At 36.7% G+C, this 22,891-nt stretch overlaps 3 protein-coding genes and 1 long non-coding RNA gene across 10 annotated transcripts; 1 reads left to right on the top strand and 3 right to left on the bottom strand.

Moving 5' to 3' along the window:
* Nucleotides 1–1,800: 1,800 nt before the first annotated feature.
* Nucleotides 1,801–5,937, bottom strand: LOC103962684. Of its 3 annotated transcripts, XR_007251704.1 has the most exons (7): nt 5,711–5,937; nt 5,288–5,379; nt 4,235–4,500; nt 4,051–4,124; nt 3,747–3,853; nt 2,717–3,185; nt 1,801–2,394 (listed from the first exon to the last, which is right to left on the bottom strand). It is a non-coding gene; the product is annotated as an uncharacterized LOC103962684 (long non-coding RNA). The 3 variants fall into 3 exon arrangements; XR_007251702.1 differs by lacking the exon at nt 1,801–2,394 and having other exon boundaries at nt 2,644–3,185; XR_007251703.1 differs by lacking the exons at nt 1,801–2,394; nt 5,288–5,379; nt 5,711–5,937 and adding an exon at nt 4,737–5,278 and having other exon boundaries at nt 2,644–3,185.
* A 248-nt stretch (nt 5,938–6,185) lies between these two features.
* Nucleotides 6,186–9,498, bottom strand: LOC103941883. Of its 4 annotated transcripts, XM_048566663.1 has the most exons (10): nt 9,305–9,498; nt 9,137–9,263; nt 8,908–9,007; nt 8,534–8,813; nt 8,379–8,446; nt 8,209–8,278; nt 7,718–8,083; nt 6,748–6,846; nt 6,548–6,642; nt 6,186–6,362 (listed from the first exon to the last, which is right to left on the bottom strand). In XM_048566663.1, exons 1-10 carry the CDS (start codon nt 9,416–9,418, stop codon nt 6,326–6,328), a joined length of 1,356 nt encoding a protein of 451 aa, XP_048422620.1. In that variant the 5' UTR covers nt 9,419–9,498; the 3' UTR covers nt 6,186–6,325. The 4 variants fall into 4 exon arrangements, 3 of the variants coding, with proteins under 3 accessions (XP_048422620.1, XP_018501673.2, XP_048422621.1); XM_018646157.2 differs by having other exon boundaries at nt 8,908–9,050; nt 9,137–9,492; XM_048566664.1 differs by lacking the exon at nt 9,305–9,498 and having other exon boundaries at nt 8,908–9,063; nt 9,137–9,276.
* A 7,173-nt stretch (nt 9,499–16,671) lies between these two features.
* Nucleotides 16,672–17,454, top strand: LOC103941881 (RING-H2 finger protein ATL79). The gene has a single exon (XM_009352080.3). It carries the CDS (start codon nt 16,687–16,689, stop codon nt 17,323–17,325), a length of 639 nt encoding a protein of 212 aa, XP_009350355.1. The 5' UTR covers nt 16,672–16,686; the 3' UTR covers nt 17,326–17,454.
* A 1,479-nt stretch (nt 17,455–18,933) lies between these two features.
* On the bottom strand, nt 18,934–22,209 carry LOC103941882 (actin-7). 2 transcript variants are annotated; one of them, XM_009352081.3, is made up of 5 exons: nt 22,018–22,209; nt 20,989–21,062; nt 20,494–20,887; nt 19,735–20,348; nt 18,934–19,287 (listed from the first exon to the last, which is right to left on the bottom strand). In XM_009352081.3, the coding sequence occupies exons 2-5, from the start codon at nt 21,046–21,048 to the stop codon at nt 19,222–19,224; spliced, it is 1,134 nt and encodes a 377-aa protein (XP_009350356.1). In that variant the 5' UTR covers nt 21,049–21,062; nt 22,018–22,209; the 3' UTR covers nt 18,934–19,221. The 2 variants fall into 2 exon arrangements, with proteins under 2 accessions (XP_009350356.1, XP_009373688.1); XM_009375413.3 differs by lacking the exon at nt 22,018–22,209 and adding an exon at nt 21,893–21,947.
* Nucleotides 22,210–22,891: the final 682 nt, after the last annotated feature.

Here is a 22,891-nt window from a genome sequence, read left to right as displayed (position 1 = left end):
AGTATTCCTATTCTCTCTCTTAAATTTACGTGTTGGACGAACCAACGTGTTGGAAACTGGAAATATGTGGAAGATCTTCGCAATTAAGCAAACGAGTGTAATTTGCATGGTTGCATGTCGCACTCGAATGCATGGAACTACAACAAATATTATATTATTATTCCTTGTTAAAATGTTTGGCCACGTACGTCACGTTCCTTCTAATTTCTTCCTTTCTTGTTTTTTTGGTCAAAAAGCAAATTGATACTTTTGGAGTTTGGTTTACTTTTGCAATCAATAATTTCGGGATAAGGTAGTTATCGTGAAAATCTGCCTCATACTTTATTTCAGTCCTTTTGGATTCACTTATCCTCACAACAACGCCAACTAAATCCTTGATTTCTAAGTTATTTATCCTCACACATAACAGCCACACAACTATTTCTCCAAACCAAACAAATTAGGAAAATGCTCTTAAATCACATAACGATAACAAATAGTCTAGTCATGTCAGTATCATCTTTCTGTCATTTTGGTATGTTGTCATATCGTCCTATTACTGATGGAAACGGTTTCTCTCCGTTTCCTTCCACCAAATAACTTTAACATTTAAATTTTAAGAATTCGAATTAATTGATAGAATGGATCTGATGGAAGAGATTAAGAGGGAATCCTTTTCCATTACTGATGGCTGAAAGTCTCAATAGTCTTGACATGATATTAATTAATAGATAGTATATATGGTGAATTGTGCTTTTGTTTTTGTTTTTTTTAAAGAGGGATAATTGGTAACAAACCATGATTATCCATCATTTTCAGAGATCAGAAAGACTCAAAGAGGCATTTCAGCCTCCCATGCCTACAAGTCTAGCTTCCACACCAACAATGGGTTTTAAACCTGAGACCTCCAATTTTTAGTTTTAAGAAGGCATCGTAATCCGTCATTTACCACTGACCTACCACATTGTGGTTATATCGTGAATCTTTAACTTTTGCTACAATAATAGAGAGATTTGAAAAGACGTTGCTATAATAAAGTGGAAAGCATTTTGCTCACTTCTATAAACTATAATGTATGCTCATCCTATAATCATCTGTCACGTGTCATTTTACTTAATTTTAGTTTTTTTTTAAATTAAAAATAGCATTTAATGTGAAGATTTACTAGAATTAAATAAAAAGATACATGGTAAATAATTAAATGTATGACAAACATATATTATAATTATCATAGTGAGTAAAAATGCCCCCAATGAAGTATCAATAATATCTATTGTCGATTGGTTAGAGGTTCATAGTAAATTATCAACGAAAAGCCCTCAAGATTAGTCCAAATAGCGAAAGGAGGCAATAAAATGAATTCGAATTCAGATAGGTCAAAAGCTCGATTGCAATGCATCTTCCATACGCAGAAAAGAAAAGGAAAAGCATAAATTACATTTTACATCCTTGAGTTTAGATGCAATTGTAACTTCATGCATCTTTAAAATATTTTAATTTTATACATAAACTTATATTTTGTTGCAATTTCATACATTCGTTAGTTAAATCTTATACAACATTTTAAAAATATTTTAATCTTATACATAAACTTATATTTTGTTATAATTTCATACATTCGTTAGTTAAACCGTTAATTTAACCGTTAAATAATGACGTGGTAAATGTATGACCCACCTATTTGATGACATGGCATATAAAAATAATTAATTATAAAAACAATTTAATAAAAATTTAAATTAAAACAAAACAAAAATAGGGCCCACCCCTCTTCTCCCATCCAAGCAAATCCTCCATCTTCATGAGAAATTTTTTAACGTAATCAGTACATGAAATAATTTATTATGTGTCATTAAACAAATAATAAAATATATATATTAAAAAATTAATAATTTAAAAAATAAAATTTTCCACCGTTCCTATCAAACTAAAAGTTTCTCCCAGCTTCAACGCAACCAGCCATCCCATTCTTTCTGAATCACCGACCCCCATCCCATACAACCAGCCTTTTTTTTTTCTGCATCACCATCATCAAAGTTGAAATTTACACAACCAATAATTTGAAAACAAATATGATTCCCAAATCTTGGCACACGGCATGGCGTGGATTGACGCCTTCGACGCCGGTGGCTGACCATCCTTGCCACCCAGCCCTGCAGCAACGATTCCAAATCCGAATATCCTTCATTCAACGGCATGCGTTAATGAGGACGATTCCTTGCCGCGGGGTTCGGCTGTCCGGGTTTTCTCTATCTGGATCTTCCGGTCGAGTGTCGCAGCGGAGGCGGCTGCACCTAAGATTAAGGGCATGAGCACAGAGAGCTCTCGATCTCGACCCCTTCTCATGAGCCAGTCGAAAAAATGAAGTCACAAATCACCATCCAAAGGTCACCCAACGCCGTAGATTTGTTGACACTAAAAACATTAAAACATGGCTTTACTTTGTATGAACTTTCATAATTTAGGGCCGAGAGTAGCTTTCCATACATACGTACATACATACATACATATATACATATATATATATATATATATTTTTTTTTTGCTTGAGGAGCTTTCTATATTTTAATTCAGATAAACCATATAAATAATGTCGTATAACAAATTTAGATCGTTGAAATTTGAAGTGTTATGAGTTCCGCAACTAATCTCCATTTAAAAAAAAAATAGAGATCCATTCCATTAAAATCCTCGTGTGTGTGTGTGTGTGTGTATGCACAGATACAACAATTCTCACCTATTTAGGAATTAGGTCCTATCTAACCCCTTCCATTCCATGCCAAGAAACAAGCACAACAAAAATCAATCTCATATGATCCTCTTAAGAGTCCTCCGTATGCTGCCAGTGCATCTCCGAGATCCCGTGTCACCGTGAAAATGTTGCCTTCAAATGGCAGCATTTTTCCGGTACATCATGTGGCTGTGCAAGGAACTTGATCACAGGGTTGGTATGTACAGCAGGAATATGAAAGTCCACTGAGAACTCACTGGATGCTATTCGCTAACTTCTCGAATTTCTGCACAATTGCATGATGCTTCCTGCTATTGTACAATTGGATTAGCGACCCAATTGTGCTGCATATCATCTCTTTCTTCTGATTCCTGATGGATTTATTATCTTCAAGTTCAGCTTGACTACTTGTTGTCTCTCCTAGTGACAAGCAAAGGGCCTTGAACCAGTCTTCAAGGAATGAGGCTTTCTGTATCTGCAGGAAGAAAAATAAGTCCGAGAACGAAAACACATATTACGCCTCAATGTTTCAAATTATCGATGTTTTGCAGTTTGCACAAACACAGACACCAGATAAAAACCCCAATTGGAAGCAGGTAGTCCGCGAATTCTTTTAAAGAGTATGGACATCTATTCAGCAAACATGAACTACGAACACATGACCATTTTCTTTATCTCCAAGGTAAAAATTGTTATTACGGTTCACTTGGTCACCTTGTGAAAATGATCTAAGGTAACAAATATGTATGCCATGATAAAACCCTGGATGACATCTGAGAAGGATTCTCCATAATCTACAGCAAATCAATAGGCTTCTCTTTTAGTTTCCAGATTATTTGAAGGAATGGTTAAAAAAATCTCATACAAAACACAACGAGCAATATATTCTTCATTTGAGAGTACAATCAAAAGATGCAGTCAACCAATTGAACTGATAATAGTAAAAAATCGAACTTTGGTGGAGACTGATAGCTGATATAGCGTTGTGGAGTTACCAAGGCAAGACACAGAAACAAGAGTAAATCCAACTACATACCAAGTATTGATGCTGGCACGGCCAAAGCACAAGCAGCTTGAATCCTGATCTTAAAGTTGGAAGAATCGCGTAATAGCAGTAGAAGAATACTAAACATAGATGAAGCCCTGTCAGAAAACAATGCATGGTTAGCTGTTTTTTTTTTTTCGTAGTGATTTATAACTTACTTTCGTACTTTAGAACCATGCAGAGAAAAACACTAGTAAGTTATTGAGCGGCATTTCAACCTCATAGATAAATAAATTGATTTCAAACAGGAAAAAGAAACATCGTATCCATGCCAACACAAGATTCAAAACTATACCAATCCATATCTTGCAGTCTTAATGTCTCATTCAGAAATAGGTTGCTCAAAGCATGACAAACATTCCATTGGACCTGTTAGGTGCACAGTAAATTTGGGTCGATAATAATGAGGATACAGTCTCATCCATGCCATTCAAATTAGAAAAGAAAATTCCAGCAAGTTAGGACTGTAAGCATGATACCTTAACATTACCAGTCGTAACACAAGAAATCAATGCCTGAACAACTTGCTCAAGCCAACGTGAATCTCCCAAAGAAGCTGGATGGCATGATATTAACACATCTCTTTGACTTCCTGCCCTGTAATTGCTTGATGGTATTTTGTCAGGTTTAGTGCTCTTTATTGTCGATCCATTATTGTCTAGTGTCCTGTCACTACCGCTTCTATATTTGAATATTTGATAGATCTTGAAAGATTCCCCAGAGCCCTTACAGCATTTGATTTAACCTGATGGAAAGAAGAAAATATTCAGGGCTGTAAGATATACATATATTATTGATGACTAGAAATGAGCAGACAGTCAGTGAAATAAAGCAAAAATAGTTTCGCACAAAACTAGAAGAACCAAAATCATTTCCTATCTATGAATTCTTTACATCCAACCGATATTGATGACTTGGCTTATTAATATACTATTCAATCAACTTATAGAAAGGAAATGACTTGGTTATTAACATATCTACCCTGTCTCCATCCTTGGTCAGACGCAAAGCACACTCAGTTAATAATATGAATAATTTAGAGATTTCGGGATAGCCTATATAGCAAGTGAATAAAAAAGAACAAAAGAAAGAAGATTAGCAGTTTGAAAAGACAATGATACAGTGGAAATACAATTGATATCGCTCTTCTAAATTGTTTCAAGATTGTTTCAAGGAAAAATCATCAATACAATGACGGATAGAATCACAAATGTTCGCCACAGCCCAAGACGAAGTTATTCGCACCTGAAATGAGAACTATATGGATGGTTTTGACTGATTATGAAATAAAATGAAACCAACCTAAAACTAGATAAATAGAAAAATACTGAGACCAGGGGATTGCGTGTGTTAATCTCCACAGCATGAACAAACTCATCAAGGATCTCTGCACTATATAATTTGAGTTCTTAATGAATTTCTGTCCTAGATTCTTGAACAAAGCATAAAATTTACAGAGGATCAAGTCGATAACAGATAATAAGAACTCTTGAGAAATCATTAAATTCCATTCAAAAACATGTCAGGATCACCTTTAAGAAACTTGAGGAAACATTGATATGACTCCAAGGGCTCGACGAGCAGCTGACCTAACTGAAGGCACATCATTTACGGCAGCACGAACCTAAAAAGATTTTGTAGATATAGCTGATAAGAAAAAAGCTTTCTAATTTCTATTCCATTTACATATACAAAGAGGTTAAGGTATAACACCAGTGATTAGTTACAAGAAAACATACACAAGAAGAAAGAATGAAGTCTTGTTTTTCCTTTGAGAATGAGAAGCATACAGAAGAGGTTATGCCAGCAAAACATGTAACCCATGCTGCTCTCACCTTCAAGGAAAAATAAAAGGTTCAGAACAGTACATAAAAAACGCAAAAAGATAAATCTCTACATTTGGTATATGTACCCAACTTGGGAAAAGTCAATTGTTTATATCATTATTAACTAACCACTGCAGAAGTATGGTGCAGAATCAGAGGCATATGCTTCTCAATTGCCTCACACCACTGCTCCGTTCCAGATTGACAGAAGTGGGTTCATCTAGTGTATTTTCTGAGTTCTCTGGTTCATACAATGGCACCGATGAAACTTTCTTCATCCTTATGCAGTCCGAAATAAATGGAGCATCAAGTAATTTATCATCTGAAGGGTCTTCAGTTCCTTTAAATCCTGATATTGCACGTAGACATTCGTCCAAAACCTGATAATTGACATCAACGATCATTATAGATACATATATATATATATATATATATATATGTCTGTAAAGGGAAAAAATCAATTACATGAATATGGCCTAAAAATACCGCTCTGTAAGAAGGTCTCGCTCATTTCTAATGTAAAACAAACTCAAGGAAGAAAAAAGTATTTATTTACTATTTTGGAGAGGAAAAATAGCAGATATTAAAGGATACTTACTTTAATAGTAGCTGTAATGACTTTTTCCCCAATAAATCCGACAAAATTTCCAGTATTTCCCTTCCAAGATCCTGTAGGAACTTCATGAATAGCTGCCCTCAAAACGCCATAAACAATGATGGAAATTTGTTCCCAACAGGAGAACATTATGCTTGGGTAATTGTGGGACACAGCCCTAAGCGCCTACAAGAAATAATATAAGCCTTAGATATAATCACCACATGCTTTTAAGAAAAGAAAAAAGCGCACAGAAGAAAAGACACTAATAGTTAAACCACAAGCATTTCATAACAGTTGATGGCATGCTACATGCTTGTCCAGAAAAGAATCAGCACTGCTGTAAAACCTGATTATCAGAAATCAATTACCTGAAGAGCCTCAATGCATATCGTTGGGTTGCTAACTTTTTCTGAAAATCGAAATAGCGAGAGAACACCTGACTTCTTTGTAGCCTCAACAAAATCTGGAGAAAGTGACAAAAATAGTAGAAGATAAAACAGTGAAGAAAAGCAGGCAATGCAGATATTACTCTTCACCTGCAAATTAAAAGGAGAAAGGGACAACTAACCAGCAGACCAGTGTGATCACTTTTGAATGTAAAGCCATTTTTCATCCTTTCTTGTAGAGATGTAAAAACTGTAACAACTCTCCAGGCATTCTTGAATATCTGTAAAATGATCATTGATAGGATCATAGGAAATATAATTATACAAGATTTTCCTCAAAAATGAGTAGGGAGTAACATCATGCATTGTTCTGTTGTGTATACAAAGTGTTAAAAAAAAAAATGCTATTAAAAAAAGCACGCCACTTTTCCTATCCTCATTGCAATAAATAAAAGAATATTCTTTGGAATCAAGGTTTTACGAATCTCCTACACGAAAGTAAGGGAAGTTGGTAAGGGAAAGATTCAAACTCAAAAAGGTCAATAAAGGCAAATTAAAATGCTACTAAAGCTGTGAGCCAACTTGCCCAATTTCAGAATTGAATTATGAAAAGTACACACTGAATAGTTCTAACTTGAGGTTTTGGAATCTGAATACATCTTAAGAGAAACATACAACGAACAAGTGGTTTAAACACTAAATCACATTTAAACGAAACCAAACAAAAGAAGCAAATCATTAACAATTTCAAAAGTTTGGGGGAGAACACATACAGTGTAGATGATATCAAAAGCATGAGAATCTTGAGCAGGGATGCCATCAATCTACTATGAGTTTCATGTTGAATTAAGTATAAAATACCTACACCATATACATCATAAATATTGTAACATCAGGAGAATAAAAGTTACTTGAACATGTAAAAGTAATAAATAATTGCAGCAAAAGTTTGAATTTGTGCAGCGTAGTGGCTTTCACATAGATGGGAGGTGAGATCCTAGGACAGGGCACATCCTATTCTGTAGCCTATTATTGACATTGAGACGAAAAGGAGAGACTACTAAAAGACAACAAACAACAATGGCAGCTACTCTGACTTTAATAACTTTGACATTAGGAAAAGGATACGAACCAAAAAATTGCAAAACTTACCTGTATACAAACAATGGCAGCTACTCGGACTTTTGATTTCTGAATGTTGTCATTGTCTTTAATTGATCCATCACTGTCACTGTAATCTGAATCTGACAATGCAAACTCATTCGCGGAAGATTCATGATCTGATAAACTTTGCGAACCCCAAGCTTCACTCTGCTTCATATTTGAATTGTCCCTTTGGCGCAGGTGTGGAGGCCTATATGGAGTACTATTGGTCTCTTTAGAATCTTCCAAACCCAGCTTAAGGCTTGCTAAACTAGGTTCCTTTTCTTTTTGACCAATTACTGAACAGGTATGCTGAGGTCTACTATTAATGCCATAGGAAAAGAACATTTGTAGAGCAGCCACAAAACTTGATGCCTGAAAAGGTAATCAAATCCAGAAGGTGTGAAATATGATGGTTGAAGATACAACTCTATAAGAAATTCAGAATCAGACTATCAGTTGATTATTTATAATTGCAATATACAAACGCATCAACTTACATGGTCAGATAGGTAACACTTACAATCTGCGAGAGTCAAATGCAGACAATGCAGAAGAGATAAATTAAACCTGCAAAAGCACAAGTTGCGTACCGTTGGCAATAATATATAAAGGTGACAAATTCATTTATAATATGCCAAAGCAAGCATAGTAGAGATTGTTGGAATACCTGGACATAAAAGCGTCTTCCATAAGCTGGCTTTTAGCTACCAAGCCATCCATCACCTTCCTAAAAACCTAGTTCATAGCAAAACCTTATCAGCATCACATATATATATATACACACAGAGAGAGAACTACAAGCTAAAAATAAAGTATCGTGACCTCAATCGTTGATCTCCAGATGTCCAATGGAAAGGATGAGCCAACTCGGGAGATTGCCTCTCCAACCATAGTAAATGCAAGTGTCTGAATTTCCCATAAGCTTCCATATCGAGGCACTGGCATTCTCTTCCCAACTTCAAGAACCGAGCTTTGGTTGAGAATCAAGTTCAAAAAGCTGCTCAACTCTGCGTGAGAGCTCTCAATGATTCGCAGCAGGAACTTCACCAGCAGAACCTCCTCCGCCATCGAGCATTTCCTCTGATACGTGCTCATAACACGCCTAAAGATAACGAATTTTACAAATTACAATCGAATTCGCAAGCAGAACGCGTTTTCCAAAAATCGAACCGAAAACCAGATGAGCTTGAGCTTACCCTAGAGTCTGTAGAGCTTCCATAACCGGCGTGAACGACGAAGAGCCGATGAAATAGCGCAGCATTTTGTTGAAGAAGTCGATGAGGAGAGTCCACGAAGCTGAATTCATTACGAGAGAAATGCGATGGGAGATGTCATGGATCTGAATCAAACGACTAAAATTTTCAAAATTTTCAGAGAAAACGAAGAAGCAGAGGAGCAAAGGCAAATTCTCAGTAGTATACATACCAAGTGAGTTATGTGAGTGAAGGTCGGAGTAAGGTCTTCTCCGCCGTGAGGCTTCGCGGTGACGAGCTCCATGACGAAGAGCAAATCGGAGGTGACTTCCTGAGGAGGGAGGTCGGGCGCGGGGGAGAGGAGAGTATGGGAATGGGAGAAGATGGAATGATGGAGGCGTTCGGGGATTGGAGTGCGTAGAGGAGTTGTTAGGGTTTCGTCCCTCACTGTTAGAAACGCCGTCCTCCACCACCGTACTGGTGATGACGACGGTGATGATGCCGCTGCCGCCATTTCGAGGTTGGCTTCTCAGTCCTTCCAATTCCAACCCACTTCAGTTGTTGTATCGGGCATTGTGCAAACTGATTCAGTTGAACAAGAGAGACCGGTGCATTGGGCTTAAAAATTGGGTCACAGGCCCATTTAAGATTTTTATGTGTGGGCTTAAAATAGGCCTATTCTCTTAAAGAAAGTTAGCAGTTTCACTTTCCTTTCCACTAAAAAAAAAAGAGAAATTCTCGAGTTCGGCCACTTTGACCATGCCAGTCGTTTGGTACTCTTTACAAAAGCAAGAGGATCTCTTGTATTTGGTCCTGCTGAAACTCATATTTTTCCTCATTACTTTGAGTCTATTGTCATATAACAGCATTGTACACAAGAATTTCTATCCTAATTCCTTCATTTTTCACCTAAGAGTTCCCTATTTCACAACACGAAAACCATTTTCCTATCCTAATATTATCTTATTGGACTCACTATATATTGTTATGAGAATTATCTCAATTAATGACTTATAATTTCTCGGTCTAACAATATAACATGCTAGAGTATCTATCAATAAACTAATACCCATCACGATCTTAGGTCATAACCATCTAACTACCTGGTGGCCACGGCATTGTAACTAAAGATCTACGATTGCATTTGTACGGTTGATGAGTCCCTTTCGTATCAAAATCTGAGCACCGTGTTCATCTTGGTTCAAAAGCCAAATCCCAACACATGCATAAATACAGAAAAAGACACAAAAATATATGCAAATGGAAGGCAGCTGAGTCATACTTTGCCCACCCAAATAATTACGAGGAATTCTTGGGTAGGATTTGCCCTCCTCACACTAGTGGGATAATCATCGAAATACGTATATTATAATCAGGGGCAGACCGACTTAGGACCAAGGGGTCAGTTGACCTTTTGAACTCTGGTGAATTTTCATGGGTGATTTGGATACCGCCCATTTGAAGGTTGGAGTTGCCCTTCATATATGCCCCTCCAACTGCTTGATAAAATGCGTTAGAGAGGTGCTGCTCTTTTATAGCCTAGTCCTAATATTATTTACCTTTGGCTTGTTTGTTAGTTGTGATTACAATTGTAGAAAAAAAGAAAAAAAAACTAAGTAAAAGACTATCCAAAAATGCAAAGTAAATGAAATGGTAATCTCAGAGAATGAACAAAACATCGACATTTTTGGACAAAAATATTAATGGGATGCAATGATATCAATCAATTTGTGTATTCCTTTGTCAAGCATTCATATAGGAGTAGTCTTAGAACATGTTAGTTACCCAAGCAAATGAGGTATGAACAGGTGTGTAGTATGCCTTTTCAAATGACTTCAAGCCTATCAAGACTAGATGAAATGGCGATATTTATGTTAAAAAAAAATTTGCGATCTATGAACACTATTTTACTGACCCCCCTAATAATATTTCTTGGATCTGCCACTGTATATAATATACATATATTTTACGTACATGTGTGTGTGTATATATATACACACTACATAATATTTTCATTTTTTGTACACTTTATTTCAAAATGGTACGTGTGTTATACACTTGTGTATATACTTTTCAAGTTTTTGAGGTGACTTGAAAAATATGTACACGAGTGTATAATATGCAATTATCTTCAAGTTGAATGCATGTATTTTCGCATATTGATTAATATTACATATAAAATTCATGTATTATACAAATATTACAGCATGTCTTTTTTTTTTTTTGGAACAATATAGCATGTCATTTAAGCACGAAGAAAATAATTTTTTTTTTTGTAAAAAAAACTTTTAACATTTTAAATAATGGGCAAACTCCGTACTTGTTTAAGCAAACTGTATAATAATATAGGAACGTACTTTTACGTGCTATACACGCATCGTCTTGTGCTAACTATGAACCATCATTTTCGCCAATTAGGATAGAGTATTTGGTGCAACTGCCACACTACAGTAATAGACACCGTGTGAAGATCATAGGTCAGTGGACGGGGTAAACGAATTATATGAAGGGGGTGGTTTTTTAATATGTGCGGTAAACGGATCACGTGACCTAGACACTCGCCAGCCAGATAGGCTGTGTCACACATGAGCACTATCTGCATGTCTATTTCCTGCCATCACATAAAAAAACGAAAAATTGATGCCCTAGCATGTACAGAAATGGGCTAAGCTGAAACTGAAAGCAGCCTCAACCAAACACATTGAATGTTGTCCCAGTCTCCTTATTAATTCTGCTCTGAAGTTACCTTCGAAGCAGGCAACCTCGCTAAAATAATTCTCAGTTGGCTTTGTTTTCTTTTGTTTTGTGTGTTTTATTAGTTGGTTTTGCAGGTTGGTGATGAAGAAAGTTCAAGGTGTGTGTGGTCTACTTGGAAAGCTACCCGACTGTGTGGGTCCAAATAAGCCGCCGTCCTTCCAAGCCCATACATAAACTCATTTACTCTTTGTCGCCCTAGTGTACACTTGATTTCGAATTACCTCCCTATAAACTAGAGTAATTCAGATTATCATCTTGACAAAAACCTCCTGCTACAATAAAATAGTTTTTACTCTTTTTGGGTATGTTGGATCTTCATCGTATGTCTAATGCATTCTAGTGTTGGCTTGCTAACAAATAATGAGGTATGTTACAGTTAGTCGTTTGCGTGCATGTGACTGATTTAGAGAGCATTAATGACTGATTTTAGAGAGCTAATGCATGAAAACGTTACATTTCTCCTGTACTTAGCAAGGCAACTCCTGTACTTGGCAAGGCAACTCATGCATTACTTGTCCATCATGACTAGAAAAAATGATCATTTATATCAACAGTTAGAAATTATCTATGAACGTAGCAAACATTAATAAAATTTGCGCAGGCTTAGACTGTCGTGACTAGTGTACATCAAAGTTTATAAAGCTCTTATTTTGGTGCTACATTGAAGCATTTTATGGATGTAATATAACAAAATAATTCTAGTTAGACCAATTTTTTTAGACAATATTTACAAATCATGCAATGTGTCACATCACCAATAAGAAATACGTAAGTTAATCAGAACTTAACTAGTAATTCAATAATCCACAACCACGTCGTATGATTTACAAAATATGCTTTAAAAATATAATCTCTCTCCCATTGCCCATTATAAAATAATAGATGTTGCCTTCAGAAATAAAGTGACTCGACATCTAATCTTTTGAATAACAAGCATCCAAGGAATCAAAGATGAGATGGGGTTACAGAAAAGTCGACGTCTCTTGAAATTATATGGAGGCATCTCTCTGTGCCCTAATACCACCAAAACAAACACTCAGTTGTTTCTGTTTGTTGACAAGCTGAAGCTCCGCCTTTATCAGCTTATCCACTGCTTTTGCTTTTCATTTTTCATAACAAAAAAGCCACATGGGGTCCGGTAGTACTCGACCATTGCACGCAGCTGCAACCGAAAAAGACTAAAAGCACACAGATTAGTTTACTGAAGCGCAGTAATTTTTAGGCAATGGATATTACTGTGATATGATTGTCTTATGCATAATACACCCACCATGATCTCCACCTTATCATAATCATTACTCTTAGTTATTTTTCTTAATCTCTCGTCGGATGATTTCACGTGATTAATACGATAAGGTTTGCAGACACAAGAAGAAATATGTACATGAAGCTCAATGGGAAAATTGCATCATCTTTTTTTTGTCAAACGATACAAATGTTGGATTATGTATTAGATTAGGGTGCTAAAGGTGTTTGAACATACGTTGTGGTGTAAGAGCAACACTTTTCTCCACTACTATAGTAGATGGCTAGTTGAAGGAAATTGCATCATCACCATGGTTATATCATCATGTACAGAGCGGGCCCTGAGGGTGTGCAAAATGTACCACCACACAGGACCCCTGATTCGGAAGGACTTCCAAATTTTCTTTACATGTAAAGATACATATTATATACTTAATTGTGCAAGATAATAATAATTACCATACCAACGCTAGTGGTATAGGCCTTCAATTTTCTTGTACATGGCTTGGGTTTGAGTCCTTGTGGAACTATTTTGCTATTTTTAAGTTTTGCAAATTTATCAACTTAAAAAGTTGATAAGTTTTACACAAAAATCATGCAACATATTTCGAACTGAAGACCTTTCAAGACAGGAAAGGCTCTTGTCCATTCAAAGTTGTGCTCTAATTTATAGTATTTAAATTTTATAGATACAAATTGAAAAAAATAAAATAAAGAAAATACAATATTAAAAAACATAAAAGGCCTCTATCTAAATTTAGCACAGAGCCCCTAAATTTCCAGGGCTACCCCTGATCATATACAAAAGCAAACCCTAAAATTGATGACTTGAGTTAGAAGGATATGGATTTGAGATATACATGAAAGCTCAATGGGGTTAGTTGGGAATTAATTAGTTCAAATATTCATTTGTAGATAACTTCCAAAGGTCCATGTAATTTGAATCATTTGATTTATTTTACTTTTGTTTAGTTTATATAAATAGAAAAAGGTTAGCCTTATTATAATTTAAAAAGTATCCAAATAGGAGAAAGAAGTGGGTGACAAAATTGGATAATTTGCGAGGTCATGAAACTCATTATTTGGTGATGAGAAATCAGATCTTAAATAACACTCACCCTACCCCTCCACGAGCCACTCCAACGCCACTATTCCCCTCAAGTATATCCACTTATCTTAGCGGACAATGTTATATTTTTACACGCGCATATGTTTTAAGTTCGAAACTCTCCTAATTATTTTTTTTTAAAACGATATTATCCACATTAAATGGAAAACGAATGGGCTATCAATAATTTGTTTCAAATTCTCTTTTGATGAGAATCAAACTTAAGACCTCTCACTTACAAGTGAAGAGAAATACGACTAGACCGTAGTATTAAGTGACCAAAACTCTCCTTACTTTAAATTGTAATAATTTCAAACCCTCTCTTTTCCTCTCCTTAATTAATAATAAACTAATAAAAAAATTCAAAACATTTTAAGAATCAACTATAAACCGATTATTTGCAGTGGTGTTACTAAAACTAATTAAAGTCTAAAATCTATTTCATTTTGGATGGTGCTATTTACACACTATTTTTATACTTCTCATATTTTCAATCGTTCAATTGAATGAATTGAAATATATCAAAAACAAAAAATTAATAAGAAGTAAAAAATGTGTGTGAATAACATCACCCTTCACTTTTTTGGAAATGTTGTCTCTTTGTAAATATAAGGGCATAACCTTTAATTCTCATGCTTTATTATAGGAAACTCTTATTGATGCTTTAAAAATTTAATTGTGCACTCTTTATAAAAATATTTTTATCTATAAATATACAAAGTTTGGAGTGCACAATTGAATTTTTAGAATGTTAGTAACAATTCCTTTATTATAAAGTTAAAGCCATGTCTATGTTCACCCAATATAACACAGTAATATGAATAGTTTCCAAAAGTATCACCTCCATTTTATGACATAGCTAAACATTAAAAGGTGGAAGTGATTTTTGTATATCATTTCTCCCTCAACTCCTCTCTTTATTTCTCAATTTTGATTATTCTTTAATTTATTTAATTCAAATGTAAAATATAAAATAAGTGTAGAATTCGACCCCTTTTCTTTACACAAGCGAAATCGTGTTTTCATATAAAATCAAATATTTTATGGAATCAAAAGTCAATTCTCTTCTTCCACAATAATGGGTCGAATTCTAAACATATATGTAATGTAAGTGTAGCTATGTTGGCTAAAATAGTGTTCTTGTCACATTCCGGTCCGGGTGGGACCACTTCCCGGGCCTGCTCCACCATCATAGCATGATATTATCCGCTTTGGGCCCCAACCACGCCCTCACGGTTTTGTTTCTGGGAACTTACATGAGAACTTCCCGATGGGTCACCTATCCTGGGAATGCTCTCGCGCGCTTCTTGCTTAACTTCGGAGTTCCTATGGAACCCGAAGCCAGTGAGCTCCCAAAATGCCTCGTGCTAGGTAGGGATAGGAATATACATATAAGGATTACTCCCTTGGATGATGTGGGATCTTACAGTTCTCCCTCTCCGCATTCAAGTGATAATTCTCCTTTCAATAGTGTAAATTAGATTAAAAATTTAGAATACTACTTGAATCGATAATAGAAGTCTAATTCCAAAACCCTTTCCTTCCTTTATTCAAGAATATATTTCATTCCTTTCAACCATCAACTATTATTCTTCAAGACTTCAACCACATTTATTAGCTACAAGTGGCCCTCTACCACAATGGTAGAGAGAAGTGTCGCACTTGCATCATAGCATGAGTTCGAATCCCATTAGCGCTCTAATCTAACAAATCTATCATTTGGCAAAAAAAGAAAAAAAAAACCATATTTACCAGCTAAATAATAAATTCTCCTTCCACGAGTTTGTCATTTTTCTTAATTTTCTGTTGGTTTTATAGTTTTATAGTGGAATATATCATTCAACTTCAACCATCTGCAACTCGTAAACCAAATGCGTGCAGGAACTAAGGAACGAAAGAGTTGACCAATATCATGTATTTGGAACAAGAATCATTCCACTCCTTCTAACGCACTCGCAAATTGTAATTAAATCAAAGAATTATGCAACACCAAGCATATTGGTAGCTTAATTTGTGTAATATTCTCACAAGTAAAATGTCAACAACCAAGTAAAGATAAACACAGTATATCCGATAATCCAAAGATACTAACAACTGTCTCAGTTGAGAAATGGTAATTTAGAAATCACCAAAAAATTAAAAAAAAAAAGTTTAGACTCTTGTTCTTCATTGGATATAAGAAGGCTTAAAAAATAAATTTTGAATACGCATAATCACTTAAACCTCTTAAATAATGACCTAGTTTTGTGCATGTGAAAAAGCTCAGAACTAAAACATAAGAATTTACAACTTTTGAATGAAGCTTGATGGACAAATTAGTGTGACCGCCTCCTTACATCTGTTACAGCCTATTTCAATTTGTGTAGGTTAATAGTGTGTGGAGTCTCTGAAGCTCCGAGAAGAAGGTAGTAAGAATCGTATGCCCCACACATGTGAGGTTTTCTAAATAATGACAAATATTTATCTCATAAAATTCCAACCATACCATAAATAATAATGTAAAAACCCACACTACACGTATGCATTTCTTGCTTCCCTTCCCTGCCTTAACACTCTTTAGAACCTATAAATCTTCCTAATCTCCACCCTCACGCAATCCCTCTCTCCCTCTCTCTCCGCTGAGAGACCATCAGCAGCAGCGGAGGAATTACTAATTAAAAGGGCATATATAAATGAGACCACCGCCAACAGTGAGGCTGTCGGCGGGGGAGGTAGTCGAGTTTGGCCTTATCCACTTCTCTCCACCGCTGCCTTCCCCTCCAACAGGGCCAACGACATGCGTTTCCCACACCTGCCGCTGGTGGCCTTACTCAGGCTCAAAAGAATTCGAGGCCAATGCCGCCATGATCATCATCGTCCTCCTCTCTGCTCTCATTTCCGCGTTGGGTCTCAACGCCGCCATCCGCTGCTTCCTCCGCGGCGGTAGAGGCAACCCTTCTGATCGTGAGAATAACAGTGTTCCTCAGAGTCGGCAGGAGTTGGTTGATGTTCAGCACAAGAGCAATGTGGCAACGGCCTCGTGCTTAGAGGCGGCACCTACGGTGATTTACACGGCGGAGATGAAAGCGAAGCTGGCAGGGGTGGAGGCGGAGTGCGCCATTTGCTTGTCGGAGTTCGTGGAGGGGGAAGGGATTAGAGTTTTGCGGAGGTGTAAACATGGGTTTCATGCTCAGTGTATTCAAAAATGGTTGTCTTCTCACTCCTCTTGTCCCACATGCCGCCGCACGTGCCTTCCTCAGTCTCCATCCCAATCCCCAGCACCACCACAACCCTCGGCGGACCATAATCCCGTGACGGAGAGTAGTCCGTAGCGGCCCTGCTGTTACCGAGTTCGCCCTTGTACACATGTATGTAAAATGCAACTAGTTTGAAGTTCTTTTCCGCTTCTTTAAATGGTGCCGTAAACTTAATTAGTTAATTTAATGTGGTGTTGGGCAAAAGTTACCAATCGTGATCCCGTAACTACCATCTTAAACGCGCACAAATGACACCAAATAAGTTTTGGTCCTTTGAATATTACTTTTTAAAGGTCTGTAGCGTATCAGATGTGTTCATGTGCCCAATGGGAAAATTTCAGGTTACGAACTTTAGCTTGATCGAAAATTGCTCCCGTTTTCAACACATACGCTCCTCCCATTCTTTCTTGTCTCTTTATTTTCGTTTAATTTATTTAATCAATGCGAGTAAAAAGAAATGAAAGTGCGAAAGTTACTTTTGACAAATCAATTCAAAATTTTAAACCAGCATATATGGAAACCCCTGCGTTTTTTCTACCTTTTGGTCTCAGCTGTAAAAATAACCTTCCAAATTCGTACGACTTCACCGAAAATGCATCTGGCTTTTCGTATACCAGCCGACTGCTTAATGCCAATGCAAAATATGACAACAGATGGAAAGCCCAGAGTATGTGACTCTATAGCTTATCTGATCGATTGATAACGTTTCTCCTACCAGCCGTTTCGAACCGGAAAGCGGAAAGTCACTTTCCGGAAACGTACTTCGATTCCCAAGGAAGGTCCCAAGCTCGTGTTCCCCCTCCTCCGTGTGTTCCCCCTCCTCCGTCGACAGAATCGGAAAGTGAACAGATACTTGCAACGTATGTGGGGGTGGTTTTGGTATGGTTACCGTACCAAAACCCCTCGTACCAAATATCATACCAAACTTTTAGTATGATAAAATCTATTACCATTATCATTCCAAACTTTCGGTATTCCGAATTTTGACATGCCAAATAATTAGTTGGCTTGGTATGATAATGGGCCAAAATTAAATTTTTTTTTTTCAACCGAAGTCAAGGCCCAAACGTCTATTTTTTCTATTTTTATGACTTTTATCTCTCATATTGTGACCTAAATTAGAAAACCCAAATAGAATTCCTGCAATAAGAAACCCCATGCAGCAAGCGCAGGCAAGCACACCAACACCAACACCAATCCCTGTAGAGAATGTGAGAAAGTGTCGAAGAGAAACCGAGAAAGTGTCGGAAGAATGAGAGGCAATGACGAGGTTTTTCCTAAATATTATTAAAATATTATATATATATATATATAAATTATATAATATGTAATTTATATTTTTTGGTACGGTACGGTAATATCATTGGTAATGGTAGCGAAAACCAATATTGTACAAAAAAATCTTTATTTTATACAATACTATACCATTACCAATTGGTACAAAATGGGTATATTACAATTGACAATTCAGTTGACATGGTAATTTGAAAATAAATTCCACCCCTAAACGTATGTTTGCTAAATCCGAACTTTTGGACCGCCTTATGGTGCACAATACAAGTGCTAGGGGAGGCAAGCCACGGTGGTTATGCCGCAACCATGCAGGTGTTAAGGGAGAACAAAACGGAATTTAAGCAGTTTTTTTGTTGCTCTTCCCGGCAAACAAAAGGAAGATATTGTAAATTAACAAGCCAAAAACAACGTCATTAACAATTTAATTAATATGTAATATTCTATTTCAACAAGCTCAGAAAGCCACACAAACAATGTGCACAAAAACAGCACAACTGCATATACCGATCCGATTTAAGAACTATTGCTTTTGCTATATCATAGGTAACGCAAACTAAGAGCGGTGACAAAAGAGATGACAAACTGACCAAGCTCACACCATTAACACTATCTGACAATCCGAAAACACACAATTCCACGGGGGAAGAAGACGACGATATTATCACATGATTCACATGTCTAGAAGCACTTCCTGTGGACGATGGAGGGACCTGATTCGTCGTACTCCGACTTAGAAATCCACATCTGCATTTAAGAAAAACGAGACCCCGAGATTACAATCGCAGAACCATACTTCCTAAACAAATAAGTTATAAGAAAAGAAATTGTGGGAAATGTCGAGTCAGTCATATGATTCCAAGTTCCAAAGCATAGTAAACAAACGACGATAGTAAACCTATGTTATACATCTACAATCAGAAGGTACTAAACTTTTGTGTTGGTTTTAAAAGGGTGCAACTCATATGTTGATATCGTACTTGATAAAATCAAAGCCAATTTTTAATTCCTTCACTTACAAATTCGTTCCTCAAGAATATCGCAAGGGATTTTGCACGTTTGTTTTTTTAGTTAAACTCCTTAAAATTTTCATGGTAAATATGAATTCAATATGCATATCTCTTCTATGATCAGTAAATACGAAGTGAAATCAAATACAAGCTACCACCGTAGGACAAGCAGTATAAACCTTACCTGCTGGAAGGTGCTCAGTGAAGCTAATATGGATCCTCCAATCCAAACACTATACTTTCTCTCTGGAGGTGCAACCACCTTAATTTTCATGCTACTTGGTGCGAGGGCTGTGATCTCCTTGCTCATTCGATCAGCAATTCCTGGGAACATAGTGGACCCTCCACTGAGGACGATGTTGCCATACAAGTCCTTTCTGATGTCAACATCACACTTCATAATAGAGTTATAGGTGGTCTCGTGAATCCCAGGCGATTCCATTCCAATGAATGATGGTTGAAATAGGACCTCAGGGCAACGGAAACGCTCTGCCCCAATGGTAATTACCTGGCCATCAGGTAGCTCATAACTCTTCTCAATTGATGAGCTGCTTTTAGCAGTTTCAAGTTCCTGTTCATAATCAAGTGCCACATAGGCAAGCTTCTCCTTAATGTCACGCACAATTTCCCGTTCAGCAGTTGTAGTAAAAGTATACCCTCTCTCAGTCAGGATCTTCATTAAGGAATCTGTTAAGTCTCGTCCAGCAAGGTCAAGCCGGAGGATGGCATGTGGAAGTGCATAACCCTCGTAGATGGGAACAGTATGACTGACTCCATCACCAGAGTCCAGCACAATACCTGTAAAACATTTGTTGTTAAAGAGGTAACGAACTTTCAAGATTTTGAAACTTAATTCCAACTTTCTTTGTTTGTTTGCACATGGTAAAGAAATATAACAAAATAAATAGATAGATCACCCTCAATTTTTCGTATTGGTACAAACCTGTAGTACGCCCACTAGCATAGAGTGAGAGAACTGCTTGAATGGCAACATACATAGCAGGGACATTGAAGGTCTCAAACATGATCTGAGTCATCTTTTCCCTGTTGGCCTTAGGATTCAGAGGCGCTTCAGTAAGAAGCACAGGGTGTTCTTCAGGAGCGACACGAAGCTCATTGTAGAAAGTATGATGCCAAATCTTTTCCATGTCATCCCAATTGCTAACAATCCCGTGTTCAATGGGGTATTTTAATGTGAGAATACCTCTTTTCGACTGGGCCTCATCCCCAACATAGGCATCCTTCTGTCCCATCCCCACCATAACACCTGTGTGTCTAGGACGACCAACAATACTGGGGAAAACAGCCCTCGGAGCATCATCTCCAGCAAATCCAGCCTGTTGAATGAAGTCATGACGATAGTTATATACCAAGGGAATACGTGTACATCAAGACAGCTCCTCATACACTACCAGGCAAAATGAAACAAATCCCTTACCTTAACCATTCCAGTACCATTATCACAGACAAGAGGTTGAATGTCTTCTGTATCTGCCATTCTTTATGGTGATGCTGCAAAGAAATCACGGCAATCCATCAGTAACCTAAGAATCATAACAGAACTCAATAGTCACAAATGAATCTCTATAGCTAAGGTAACCACATTGGCTTCCTGATGACAGAAACAGATAGATAGATAGTTAGTAGTATTGAAAGCGGTTGTAACTTGTATTCACATTCAGTTTAGGATTAAGTAATTGAGGGAGTAACTATGATGGGAGAGTTCATCTATAATACGCGTAACATATTCATTGAATGAACGAAATAATCAGTTCTTGGTTTTTACATCAGAACACTCTGTTTTGGTCTTGTAAGTTGGATTGTGTACCTTATGACATAATTAACAAGCTTGGATTAACGGAGATAGCGATATTCCACAAACTTGAACAAAATAAAGGTCATATCAGCGACCCATTACAATCCTGGATTAAGTACTAAGCATTGGACAACCGATGATTGAAAACACACGAGAAAAGTGAAAACCCACCGCTTATAAAACGTAATCCTCTATTTCACATTAAGATCAACAAAACAGGCAAAAACCAATTAAGCATAATCTCTAGTTCTTTGTAGGAATTACATCCAAAACCGAAGGCAACCTAAGTACTTTGTACCCAAATATGATATTTGTCATGCTTGACGCTAGTGATGGGTTGATCCCATCAAAATTCAGATGCAAATCAGATTAAATCACTAATAAATACATATCAAAATTTAGTCATACTCTCAACCAGTGACTCACTAATCAACACTATCAGCAACCATAACAACAAATCAAATAAACTAAATTCACAACAGCAAATCGAAAGCAGGGAACGAAGAAGAAATCACTTCCAACTTACAAAAACTTAGCAATCAATTCACAGAGGAAAAAATAGCAGATCAATTCAAGAGAAATAAAAAAAAGAGAAGGTTTCTTGGTAGGTGGTAGCAGCAGAGAGGCAAAGAGCTTAAGAAGCACGCATACCTTCGGGGGAGTCTAACTGAGAATTCGAGCAGGCGGCAAAAAGGAGTGGGTGGCTGGCCGGCCAGACGAAATGATGGAAAACGAAATGAAGGAAGGTCGGTTGATTCTGCTTAAAGATCGGACAATTAAAAGCTTGTAATAATAATAAAAGCGAGGAATATTTCTGCCAACCTCTGTGGAAAGTGTGGACTGCGGAACTTTCCAGAATGTATTTCTACATAAATTTTGAGATAAAATTGAAAAATAAATATTTAAAAAGGAAAAGGAAAGAAAAGAAAAGGAAACAGCTGGAATTTTGATTGATGTCTCTCTTTGTGATAAAGGGCGGGGTGACACCAATGCAAAAGGTCACCTTATTATTGGCACCAAAATTCAGAAAATACGAAGGGATTAATTGAAAGTACTTTTATAATGTCTGAAAGTATTTTTATAGAGAATGTTTTGAATCTAAAAGCATTTGAAGTTTTTCTTGGTAATTGTTGTAGGGCACGGTGACACCAATGCAAAAAGGAGATATGGATGAAAATTTAGAGGCGGAAACAAAAAAACTAACATTATTATTGGCATCAAAATTCAGAAATGAGAAAAAATGTGACAACCCGTTCCAAATTTTACATTTTTAATTTATTTTAAAAGCGTTAGTTTCCGAAATTGCCCTAGAGGCAAGGACTTTGACTTCTGTTGACCATTGACTTGAGAGATGTGGGACTTATTCTTTTAGCATATCCTCGTAGTACTCATTGGTACGAACGTATAGGCGAAAACCGTTTGCGAGTCCGAATTATAACGGTATACTTATGGACGTTTGAAATTGGTTATTTAAATATTTGAATTCCCACCTTGTGGGATTAGTGGACCAATTAAATTAAAGGGA

This window comes from the organism of the source record quoted next, unplaced genomic scaffold (genome assembly GCF_019419815.1).
Source record: "Pyrus x bretschneideri cultivar Hongxiangsu unplaced genomic scaffold, Pyrus_bretschneideri_v1 Contig42, whole genome shotgun sequence".
Lineage (NCBI taxonomy): Eukaryota > Viridiplantae > Streptophyta > Magnoliopsida > Rosales > Rosaceae > Pyrus > Pyrus x bretschneideri.
This window is presented reverse-complemented; position numbering and strand designations above follow the sequence as displayed.